Source organism: Leuresthes tenuis, unplaced genomic scaffold (genome assembly GCF_036924035.1).
Source record: "Leuresthes tenuis unplaced genomic scaffold, fLeuTen1.0.hap1 SCAF_14, whole genome shotgun sequence".
Taxonomy (NCBI): domain Eukaryota; kingdom Metazoa; phylum Chordata; class Actinopteri; order Atheriniformes; family Atherinopsidae; genus Leuresthes; species Leuresthes tenuis.
The window spans coordinates 5,088,101-5,100,470 of NW_027325368.1; the positions used below are offsets into that span (position 1 = coordinate 5,088,101).

General features: G+C 46.6%; 1 protein-coding gene across 6 annotated transcripts in view; it reads left to right on the forward strand.

The window, feature by feature from the left end:
• pard3ab (par-3 family cell polarity regulator alpha, b) overlaps positions 1-12,370 on the forward strand; it is a 447,253-nt gene that overhangs the window by 36,193 nt on the left and 398,690 nt on the right. For all 6 annotated transcript variants that reach the window (XR_011907558.1, XR_011907559.1, XM_072363699.1 and 3 more), the window contains exon 2: positions 685-786. Coding sequence is in view for 4 of the 6 variants with exons in the window: in XM_072363699.1 (XP_072219800.1) it covers positions 685-786 (102 nt within the window). In the remaining 2 variants the exon portion in view is untranslated. The remainder of the gene's footprint in view (positions 1-684; positions 787-12,370) is intronic.

The following is a 12,370-nucleotide window of genomic DNA, read 5'->3' on the forward strand; positions in this document are numbered from 1 at the left end:
CTGAGAAACTCCAAAGCCCTGCAACTACTGCAAAGCCAGCTGATGCCGACCGTACTCTCACCGTTGAAAAGCCAGATGGTTGCAGGTGTTTTCTGTGAGAAGTTTCCTCCTGTGCTCCTGCACGTCTGTCTGTGATGGTTTATCTAAGATTAGTTTGGTCGTTGAACACAAGCGAACGCATCTCGTGCATCTTCAGCGCTCAGTGTTGGACACAAACGCACACCTGCACGTGCACTTGCATCAGCGTGCAGTTCAGTGTGTGCGCTCATGGCCTCAGTCTGGCTCACATTTAGCTTGTGCTCCGATCAGAATAGTTCTGCTCATTTAATCATGTCAGATCAGTGGTTACTTCCTCTTTGCCTCTGGCCTTATCTCCACTGCTCTTCATCTCATGTGACCTTTCTTTCTTTTTACCCTTGCTGTGGGTGGGATGTCCCCGGACCCTGATGATCGTGAATGCCTCATTGATTTGTTTTTTTCCTTTCTTTAAGCTGTTTTGCTGCTTTCGCCAGCTTTTACAAACTAAACGCTTTGCTGCTCTTATCTGCTGCACATGAACGCTGATCTGACTCACCAGCAGACTCTCTGCAGATGAAAAACATTCACCTGCTGCCACAGTTTGTGTCTTTAATTTTTCAGCTGTGGGAGGTTTACACGTCTCCGTCTTGTCTCCTTATTTTGCAGGATGCCAGTTATTGGCTGCAAGTCCACCGGCTGGAGCACGGCGACGGGGGGATCCTCGACCTGGATGATGTGCTGTGCGATGTGGCCGACGACAAAGACAGGGTGAGTGATGTTTGGGAAGTGTGGGGCAGGAGTTACTGAGCTTCTGTTTTCTGAGGCACAGGAAACAATTCAGTCTGTTTCTGAGCTCACTTTAATGACACTGTTTACCTTCTCCTTGATCAGCCAAAGACTCCATATATTTACGCTGGCGTTTTCGTGAGTCTTCCCACTGATTTCCCCCTTTCTTATGTTGAAGAGGTGCTGCACCATGGCATTGATTTCCAGTTGTGTTTGCGCTAAGATGATAACTTGTTTTGCAGCTGCAAATGACGTTATTTACACTGATCTTTTTTCAGACTTTGACCTTCATGTACTGTCAGTTCCCAAAGCCAGACGGCCCTACTTCCCTACCTGCTGCTTTATCTGTTGCTTTTGGTGTGGCTTTAACTTGGCTGGTGTGAAACTGACATGAGAGGAGCTCGCCCTGACTGATGGCCTGGGGTCATGGAGGCACGTTCTGTTATCTTAACAAATAAAATCAGACAGTTGCTGAGAGGACTTCCCTTTCCTTTAGATTAGAAGACAGTCTGTTTGGACACAGCAGGCAGGGCATGCTGCTTTTCAAGTGCAAATGAGACTTGAACTTCCTGAAGTTGTCGTCGTCTGTGATGATTTCAGCTAAAATATTTAGAAACAAAACTAAATATTTGAACCTGAAGGTGCATTTTTTTACCAGAAGCACACATTAAATGTAAGAGACTGTACGCAGCTTGGCTCTTCGGTGCTGAATGTTCCACTTCAGATCCAGAAATGTGACCTGTGCACAGATCAGTGCTCCCGCTCAGAATCCTCCGGTTCAGGGTGTCACACCATCCGCTCAGCTGAGCTATATCAGATATATTCCCGTCATCAGGAGTAACTGATTGAGTAATATGTTGACGCAGGTATTTTAAGAAAGATTTCCTGTTTGGTTTTAACAAGACATTGAAACATAAACCAAGAAAAACTTGCGTTTAAGGTTCTAGTCGAAGCACGTATGAAATATTTGACCTTTTCCTCCTGTGATACAGTTAGGAGCTCAAAGGAATCTTTACGCTGTTGGTGGCGAGTACAGTCTCCTACAACTCTGTCAGCTTTTGCTGAAGTGACTCCAAATATGTGCATTTGTGTGTATAGGTCTGCACTCTCTGGGCAAGCTGTCATCTCTTCACAACGTGCTCGCTCCACTCATCCCTGTAGGCCTTTTCCAGCACAGAATGTGCATATTTCACTCATGACAACCTGCCAGCCTCACTGACACAAATCTATACCCTTTTCTCAGCACTGACATGAACCCCTCTGGGGGGGCCGGTCAGTGAATGCACTTACAGTACAGAAATTATCACTGAAAAGCTTTAACTCACTGCTGGACATGGCACCTCGGGGGATGTCCTATATTCTCTGGAATGCTCTCCGATGTTGGTCCTGTTGGTTGTGGGGGGGGTGCCTGAGCCTCTTTGATGTGTTCATCGGAGTTCATCCTGAGCAGGTTAATTGTTGTTTTGGACGTTGCATTTAATTGAGACTTGTTTGCTTCACCTGTCAGCGAGTCTTCTGCGAATGGATGTGCAAAGAAACGGTGTGGAGCGCCCAGTCAGAACTCTGCTCTCCCTTCATATGATAATAACATCCATATTAAAGCTTTACTGATTGAAATAGGATCTCACATTTTGCCATTTTTCCACATCACACTGTCTCAAATGTCACTAAACCTCGATGTACAAACCAGATAGAAGTGGGGAAAAAAGAAATGAAAGAGAAAAGCAGTTGTTTCTGCTTCCTGAGCTCACATTTCCACCCTCCATTAGGCTGGAGTGTCACTGTCAGCGTGTCCGACTTTTCTGTTGCTCCATGATTGAAATTTCATCTTTACCTGAATGCATTTGCACACGATGAAGATTTCAGTTGGTGTGCAGCGAAGTAAGTAAAAGTGTTGTCCAAGAGTCGTGTTATTTAGAACCCAAACACACAAATTTGATGTGTTTGGGTCCAGCTGGGGGTGCAAAACATTGAATAAATCAACAAGCCGAATGGCACCCGATGGCCAAGCTCAAACTGGAGTTCAGTGAGTCATGTTTTTATGGTTTATACAACGTGGAACCAGAGGAATTTGGGGCTCTGAGGCTCAGTTCATGGCCTCTGTTGGCCCAGCTCATGGCCTCTGTTGGCCCAGCTCATGGCCTCTGTTGGCCCAGCTCATGGCCTCTGTTGGCCCAGCTCATGGCCTCTGTTGGCCCAGCTCATGGCCTCTGTTGGCCCAGCTCATGACCTCTGTTGGCCCAGCTCATGGCCTCTGTTGGCCCAGCTCATGGCCTCTGTTGGCCCAGCTCATGGCCTCTGTTGGCCCAGCTCATGGCCTCTGTTCATGGCCTCTGTTGGCCCAGCTCATGGCCTCTGTTCATGGCCTCTGTTGGCCCAGCTCATGGCCTCTGTTGGCCCAGCTCATGGCCTCTGTTCATGGCCTCTGTTGGCCCAGTTCATGGCCTCTGTTCATGGCCTCTGTTGGCCCAGTTCATGGCCTCTGTTCATGGCCTCTGTTGGCCCAGCTCATGGCCTCTGTTGGCCCAGCTCATGGCCTCTGTTCATGGCCTCTGTTGGCCCAGTTCATGGCCTCTGTTCATGGCCTCTGTTGGCCCAGTTCATGGCCTCTGTTCATGGCCTCTGTTCATGGCCTCTGTTGGCCCAGTTCATGGCCTCTGTTGGCCCAGTTCATGGCCTCTGTTGGCCCAGCTCATGGCCTCTGTTGGCCCAGCTCATGGCCTCTGTTGGCCCAGCTCATGGCCTCTGTTGGCCCAGCTCATGGCCTCTGTTGGCCCAGCTCATGGCCTCTGTTGGCCCAGTTCATGGCCTCTGTTGGCCCAGCTCATGGCCTCTGTTCATGGCCTCTATTCATGGCCTCTGTTGGCCCAGCTCATGGCCTCTGTTCATGGCCTCTGTTCATGGCCTCTGTTGGCCCAGCTCATGGCCTCTGTTGGCCCAGCTCATGGCCTCTGCTCATGGCCTCTGTTGGCCCAGCTCATGGCCTCTGTTGGCCCAGCTCATGGCCTCTGTTGGCCCAGCTCACGGCCTCTGTTGGCCCAGCTCAGGGCCTCTGTTGGCCCACATCTGTGCTGTAGTGTAAATTCATTGTAACTGCAGTAGGTAGTGTATGCATCCCCTGACCTCTGACCTCGTTGAGGCATTTGTGTTACATTTAGTGTTTCTTTTGTTTCCAGCTTGTGTGTTACCCACTTACCCCACCGCTACAGAATATAACAACAAATATGACCTTTTCGACTCCTGAAATACATTTTCTACATGTAGTTTTATAAAGTGACTTTTATATTGTACCAAAACTGAAGCTTTAGAACCGCTTCTGAGCGATTGCCCTTTCATGAACTCGTAGTTTTTCCGTTGCTCCACATTCATACGGATTTGGCCTGAGATAAGAGGGTAACACGGGGGCATTAAACGTGCACGACGGTGTTAGCGACTTCATCTGTCCCAATCAACATGACCGGTGGTCTCCTGGCAGCTGTGACTCATCTCTGCTATTCCACAGGAGCTTTTTAAAGACTGGAAGGAATGTCTGGCCCATCACACAAGGACACATTTATTAGCTCACACTGGAATGAAACACAGGCTGCATGTCATCTTGGGAGTAGAAGTACGTTTTTAGTGCTTTTGCTGTGTGTTCATCTGTTGAAGTGGAGTTGAGTGTAAAAGTGCGTGTCCTTTAATATCAATGCAGAATGTATCTTCTGTGCCAGGAAAAGTGGCAGCTTGCCGTTGGACACGGCGATTGTTTTTCCAGATGCTCTCTTTCCATCCGCTCCTGAGCCTTTCTTCCTCTTCCTCCTTTTCATTCTCCTTCTCATACCAATAGCAGCCTGTCGAAAACACACAGACTTATCTAAAACCTTTATTAGCCTCACACAAAAGGAATCCGCTTCTCTGGCAGTGGCCTCTGTGACAGTTCAGGTGACCTTCATCATCTTGAGGTCATGGAAAATACTAGCAGATTTAAATTGTGTTAACTGACACCTTAAACATAGTTGTTGTGAGTGCTTTAGCCTGTTAAAGCCCCTCTAAAGCAGAGCTTGGTGTGAATTACACCGCAGGTAGCTGCAGCATCGTCACCTCTTCCTTGTTATGCTGCGGATGATGATGTCATCACCAGCAGTCAGTTGAGCGTCATGGCGTAGGCCTGATTAGTGTCCCGAGGAAGTGGTTGGACGTGGTTATATACATCATCTGTCTGTATAGGAGTAATAATGAGCTGTTGGTCATGCCGACTGTGAGGAGAAAGGCAGCTTGGATTGGGTGGAGGGCTGAAACTACGGCAGAATAAGTGAATGGATAGAACACAATAGATTGAGGAAGTCTTGATATTTAAAGGGATTTAAAATCCAAGCCTTCAAGTAGCTCATCGTTGATTTCCACTGTCACAGAAGCACTTTACATGACTGATGCATTAAAACTAGACGAAGAACCTTTATATATATATATGCATCAGCACCCCAAGGGAGGCCCCCGTTCCCCCACAATCTCCAGTTTGGTACCATTTTGCTTTGAATAAATAATCAGAAGGACCAAAAACGAAGCAATTTGCTGTGTTTGCAAAAAGAAAGTCCAAAGGCGTGAGATAAACTGCGCTTGCAGCCCCTTTAAGGAGAAACAGGTGCAGATAACATTTGCCACTGGGCAGCTCAGCCACATGCTGAGCTCCAGACTCCGGCAGTTGGCACTTTTGGACGAGCCACATTTCAGTTCTTCTCCACAGTGAAAGATGAATTCACAGCCATGGAGGCTCACAGTTGTAAGTCCTGTGCAGCATCAAGTTATTCTGTTAACACGGGGGTTGATGTGCCGTTTGATTTCATCAGCCTACATGCAGGAGAGGTGCACACTACTGCAGTTTGTTAGATCTGAGGTGTGTCTGGTCACAGACTTGTCCCGACACGCTCTCCTGCAATGATGTCACAACCCTGAATGATGGCATCTGAGCTGTGCCAACACCACATTCCTGTGTGTGTGTGTGTGTGTGTGCTGCACAGCTGTGCTTCCCTTTCCAGCACCGCTGACATGTCTGGCCCCGGCCAGCATGGTGCCTGGTGTGTGTGACAGACATTTTCTACCATTTCTTTTACACTTGGGAGCTGTTTTAACACAAACACCCAAAGAAGTGACGCCTCGTGGAGTTGGTACGTGTTGCAGAAGCTCCTGATGGGTTGATATGATGCGCTGAATGAGGTAACTGAGCCAAACTACACGTGTGTGTGCTCTTTTCTGTGTGTTTTTGTTGTTGATCCAGGCGATGTCTTGGTGTGAGCTGAATATAGATGCGTCTCCATAAGCAAAAGAGACGAGCAGACAGACAGACAGACAGGAGGGGCTGTGAGGTTAAATAAACCCAGAGGAGTTTCTTTAAGTGACTCCATCTATCTTCTGTTTATCCTGTCGCAGAATATCAACAGACAGGCGTGCGTGTGTGTGTGTGTGTGTGTGTGTGTGATCTGCACGACTTGAACTTTGTGAGCACATATCATGTGTCCACTGTCATTCAGCCCCTGCTGCTGAGTAGCCGTAGTATTTAGTGAAAAGGCTCCGTTTCAGTGGGTGACTTCTTTAAAAACACCTTTTAATGGTGCTGCTGGTAATGAGGAAATGATGAAGGCTGACGTGTAAAAGCACAGGTTCTTACATGCATTGATTTCGTGTCTCTGCAGTTGTTGTGTCTGTGGTTGAAATTGATTTTCTAAGTGTTTGCACAGGCACGTGGAGATGCTGTGAATATGAATCCCACGAGGCCTGCTGAACTGCTGACGCTGGAGATTTTTCTCAGCAGCTTTTGAGAGGAGGAGGAGGAGTAATTTGGATCTGAATCTTAATGTGAGATATGTTCAGTGAAAATAAGCTGTATTATTGTTTTATTTGAGCAGAGACGACTTTTTATTTGAGCTTGTCCAACATGAGCCCAGAAGTTAGTTAATACCTAAACAAGCTAAAGATGGCAGTGAAGCAGCCAGCTGGGGGATGTATACCATAGATAGTGCTGCTGTGGTCTGGACCTGTGCCTGTGTGGAGCTCCTCCAACAGCAGCATGGTTGGGATGGATGAGAGGTCGGCCAAAGCGTGCTCGGTGGGTAAAGAAACCAAATCAAAATAGCTTCTCACATACTGAAACATGTTCTGATTGAGGCTGTCCTTGACTGACTGAACAGCGGCCATGAGAAGCAGCATGAGTGGTCCTGCTTATAGCCCAACCTGCTCACTCATTTCTGTCTTTGAAACGGAAAAGGAATCGCTTCCAAAGCAGGTTTTAATACCACGAAGAGAACCCGATGCATAATATAAGCGTTTGGCCTGCAAACGTGCAGCAACAGCCTTTCTTATCTCTGTTTTACACACCGAGAGGGACGTCTCTGATCACCGACCCACACTGACGGCCAGACCCCTCCTCCCGCCCCGCTGCCTCAGGGAGTGCGAGTTATGACCTCATTTATTCCAGGCTAGCCCTCCTCCATCTCCTCCTCCCTCCCCCTTCCTCTACCCTCTTTCCAGCCTCCTAATGAGAACAAGATGACAACTTTATACCAGACTCAGCTGGGTGACACAGAAACTTCTGAGCGAGCCTCTGAGCAGCAGACAGACAAAGGGGGACCAAGACTGACGGACCCCACATTAGCTTCACACTGTGTGCGTGGCGTCTGATCCTAAAGTCCGACCCTGCCTCAGCAGTATAAGATATACTGACGATAAAAGGAAAATGAGTTTTAGTGACAGCTCAGAATCTATGCAGCACCAGGACAGAATCTGAGTCTTATTTGTGAATCTCATCAGCCCAAAGCTGTTAAAATTGCATTCTTTGCTGTGTGCTTCTCTGAATGCAACAAAGCAGGGTTTTCCCCGGCTCACAGTGTTGCTTCGGGGTGTGAATACACACAAGATGAGCTCTATTGCTCCACACACAGTGGCAGCGAGTGTGTTATTCAGCTTTTTCTTTATTCTTCTTCCATAACTGAAACGTTGATGCTGGCTTCGGCCTTTTTCGGCGCTGCCAGTTGCTTCATATTCTCCAAATATTTCAGCATTTATCAGCAGCCGCTTGCCTCTTCATCTTCTCTTGAGGGCTTTTGGCAAATTGTTATCCAACCGTTACAGGAGACGACATGTATCTTTAAAATGATTACATCTAATTGCCTAACATCAGTTTCATTCCCGCTTCTCTGCTCTGTAAATCATTTAAACTGAAGTAAATTTCCAGGGCAGCTGCACACGTTTAAACGTGTGAAGATATGTTGCAAATGATTGCTTTGAAAGCTGTTGAAGTGGTTGAGGTGTGCGCCTGACTGCTCATGTTCCAGCAGCCCACTTCTTCCTCAGAAAACAGTGGCTCCACTCATTGCTGTGACCGCATGGCCTTCTGGGAACTTTCTTCTTAGAGACGGCCTTTATGATAACTGCTGTATGGTTGTTGGTTAAAGGAAAACACGGAGACATTTTAAATGATCTCTCTTGATGATATGATATAGACGACATGCTGCAACCATGGAGCTGAGTGTGTGTCTTTGATCTTTGATGGCTGACTCCGTCGTTTCTCTGCTGAGGTTGTTGTTGTGACACCCGGTGCTGGATCCACGCCAGCACCCCTAGTACGTGACTTTCATAGCTGACTAGGACAGTTTGAACTTTACCGAGAAGTTACGGAACGGTAACAAGCAGCAACGGGAACGTCTCCTCAACACGAGCTCAGAAATCTGCACCGAACATGCAACCTGTAAGTGGACACGTTGCATCACTCAAGTGTTCTGTGCACCAATCTCTCCTGTGGTTCAGCCCCACCGGTGCTCCAGAAACTTTATCAAGACATAAAACATCAGATCTTTGGATGTAGAAGGAGCATCAGACGCATTATTATCCAGGCTGCTTTGAGGAGTGATTACTCACACATTTGAGCAGCCTCAGCGGCTCACCTTGGATAATTGTCACCCACACAAAGCCTGAGTCATGCTTGCTCAGTTGTGTGTGTGTGTGTGTGTGTGTGTGAGCGTGGATCCTCCATGCATGTGAGGAACTCCAACACTCATGTTGCTGTCAGCGCTGTGAACGCTGCACATTCGCAGGTTAGCGGCTCGGTAACAGTCTCTTTCCCTTGTGTGGTAGCACGGCGGCTTCCTCTCTTCCATCCTTGGCTCCAGCCCAGATGCGTTCAGGGCTCGGGCTCAAAAGAGGCCAAAAGAGGCCAAAACACCTCCGAGCTGGACAACGCCTTACATGGACATAGACAAATGAAGCCATGCCATATGAAGACTTTTATGTGTCCGATGAGGACTGTCTATTGCCTGGAAGCTTGTTTCTTAGGTCTACTCTCTGCATTTTCATCATTTCGAAGGAAAAAAATGATAAGCGTAAGAAAAAAATCTAAATGGAAATGATGGTTTTAGACTTTTCTGATAAATAAAAAATAAGATCCTTTTCTGTTCCTGCTGAAAAGGGGATAAAGACAAAAAAGAGCCTTAAGGAAGACAGCCCTTCTGCCCTTTAATGTGGAAGAAATATGTTGTTATGCTGGTTGAAAAATGTTGAAAAATGTGTTATAAACAGCAGAAACTCAGGGTTCGGGAATAGTTTGAACTGATGTTGCAGCGCCATTAAACACACTTCTGATGGGCTGAATCAGAACAAATGATATGTTTGGTCTTTTTTATGATATGTATGATATTGGGTGATTCACCAGCTTTTATCTGACTGGCTTTTGAGTCCTCGATCAGTCTGAGTAACTAAATCTCGTCTGCTTCATGGACACGAACCTCTTGTGAAGTCGGCTTTAAAAGCGTTTTCCATCCCAGCGTCTTTACTCTGACTCTGTTTGTGTTTGTGGTGTCCTTCACCGTCTAGTCAAAATACTTTTCACACCCATGAGTCCTCATGTCGTTTTAGTTGGTATTTTTTTACCACTATCCAGTCTCAGTGCCAGCTGGCTCCAGTGGCACAGCAGCTACATCCAGATGAAATGAAGATGATAGCCATCTGCAGCCATCATGCTTAGGTTCCATGTCTGCCTGCAGTTATATCTCCCTGACAGTTTTAACCTTCGTGGGTAAGTTGTTCTCTTCTCACCGAGGTAATAAACGGCACTCAGATGTACTTTTTATTGCCATTGTGGTTAAAGTCAGATCTTCAAGCTTTATTTTATTTAATTAGAAACGAAAACTTTCTTCCTTAAAACCTTAAAAAAAAAAAAAAGAACCCAGAAAAATAAGTATGATCTTCTCATTCAGCCTGTTGAACTGTTCAAACTATTGTTCGAAGGGGACATTCTGGATAATCAATAAACTGACTCTCAGATGTGGGGGGATCATTGAATTTCTGTTGGCTTTTTATCTTAATTATGGAGGGAAAAGTGTCAGGAGCAGACAAAGACGATGCATCAGGAGCCAGCAGGACAATCAGGATTACAACAGCTCGCAGCTGATGTGTGTGTGGGTGTTAATGAGATTAGGACTCCCCCTCCTCTCCTCTGTCTTTTCTTCTCTCTTGCATATCTCCCTCATTCATCTCCCCCTGCCTTTTCTTTTGTCAAAAAGTGTTTTACTCAGAGGTTGGTATAAATCTCAGATTTTCCTGCCGTCTTTGTATGATTTATACTGAAAACGTGCGCGCGGCCTTGTGGCTGAAGTAAATGCTTTGGGCTCAATTGAAGTTCTCATACTTTAACCATCATGATGCTGCAGAGAAGTTGATGCAGAGGACTCTGTCTGCCCCCTTGTGGCAGACTCTGGTAAGTGCACCGAGCTTTCAGTGCTTTGAAGCTCATATCTGTGGAAGTGTTTCTTTTAGGCACATTTCATTAATATTAACTGGAGCAACGAAGGCTCTTTGTTTTCTGCTGCATTCAGATTGTTTGAACTGATTGTAAGCAGCCTCCACACGTCTGTTTGGGTGCTGCGTTCATTTTCTTTATCACCTGAAACAGTTTGAAGCATCTTTCAGCTTAATTACTGTCAGCGAGTTGAAAGATTCACCAAGAGCGCGTTGATTATAACGGACGAGACGAGCTCCTCAGGCTCCTGAGTCGAGTTCACTCATGATTGTCATCGTCGTTGTGTCGTATCGTTCACTTAAGCACCGCCTTTCTCTTTTGTTGGAGTAGCTCTCACTGCACGGCACAGCTGGCGTGACAGAGGCTCATCAACCATTTCCAGCTGCCAGGTCTTTTATGTTTCATAACACAAAGGTAACATGAAGACACGAGTAGCTCCCACTCTGTCGGGTTTCTTCTCACGGCTTCTCTCTGGACTCTTATCGTGATATTTCATGCTGGAAAAATCAAATATCAAAGGTCCTTTGGTGTTCTCGCAAACCTCAGATCTAATTCTGCTGGGTTTCTGAAGTAGCATGGAGTTTCTCCCCTTTGCTCGCCATCATCTTTATTTTATTTCTTGTGTCCTCCTGTCAGAACCAGGCCTGAACAGTTGTTTGTCTGTGGGCCTAAAGACGGCCCCTGAAGCACAGAGAGGCGTCATCCTGCAGCCCGTGCTGCAGTCATGTGCTGTGGAGGTCACACGTTCACGCTGTGCTGTGCAGAAATCAACGTGTGAATCCCTAACTGAAGAATGTAACATTTGGAGGCTGCGTGGCGTCTTATTTCCCGCTGATGAGCTCCTGTGAGGTGCTGAACTTGACCACTGAAGGTTCTTAATGTGCCTCTTTGGTTGTTTTTCCAGCATTAGTAAAGCATCTCTGAAGACCCCACAGATGAGTCAGAGCTTGCTCTGTCTCTTTGGTTGTTTCGGATGTTCAACCTTGACACTCGTCCACAGGTTTGTGTTAAAGTTGCCTCCTCTGAGGGGAAAAAAGCTCTTCATCCTCCATCTTGACATGCAAACGCAGACCCTGTAGCGTCATTCTCACACTTTTCTCTCACAAGTCTGATTTGAAGCAGAACTCTTCAACCTTGAGAAGAAGATGGACTTCATAAAGGCCAGTAACCACGGCAACTGTTGAATCGGAACTGTTAGAGACTCATCTTAGGAGCTTGTTTTCAGTGTAAATCTCATTGGGAGTACAAGAGGAAGCCAGAGGAACTTGCATCTCTTACATGTTACTCAGCTTCAGCAACCAGGTAAAAACAGATAACCTTTGTTCAGGAGACTGAGTTTCGCTTGAATGGATTCAGCCTGGCAGCCTCCAACTCTCAGCTTTAACACACTGACACATGAATGAAAGGCAAAGTTCAGTATTTTCTTTAGTTTTTGTGTCTGAATTAGGAATCTGCACTGATTTTTAAAGGCACTTTTTAAATGATCTCAAAAGTCTGCTGTTTGCATCTATTTATGACAGCTAAAGCAAAAAAGAAATTCCTGAATGCTTTGAATAGAAATGCTCAGTCAGAGTTTCTCACCACGGTGACTCAGCCAGCTGCGGTCTGTGGGAACCGCCCGCTCGGACAGGAAGTGGCGTGCGTCTTTTCCCGTGCACGTTGTGTTGTTTCTGCCTCCTCTCTAACCGCAACATTTAAGGGGTTGCTGACACGGATCTAAAAGGGGCTGGAGCTGTTGTCTTAATACTCGGTTTAGGCCCGCGGCTCAACAGAAAGTCGAATCGGCTGCTTTGTGTGACT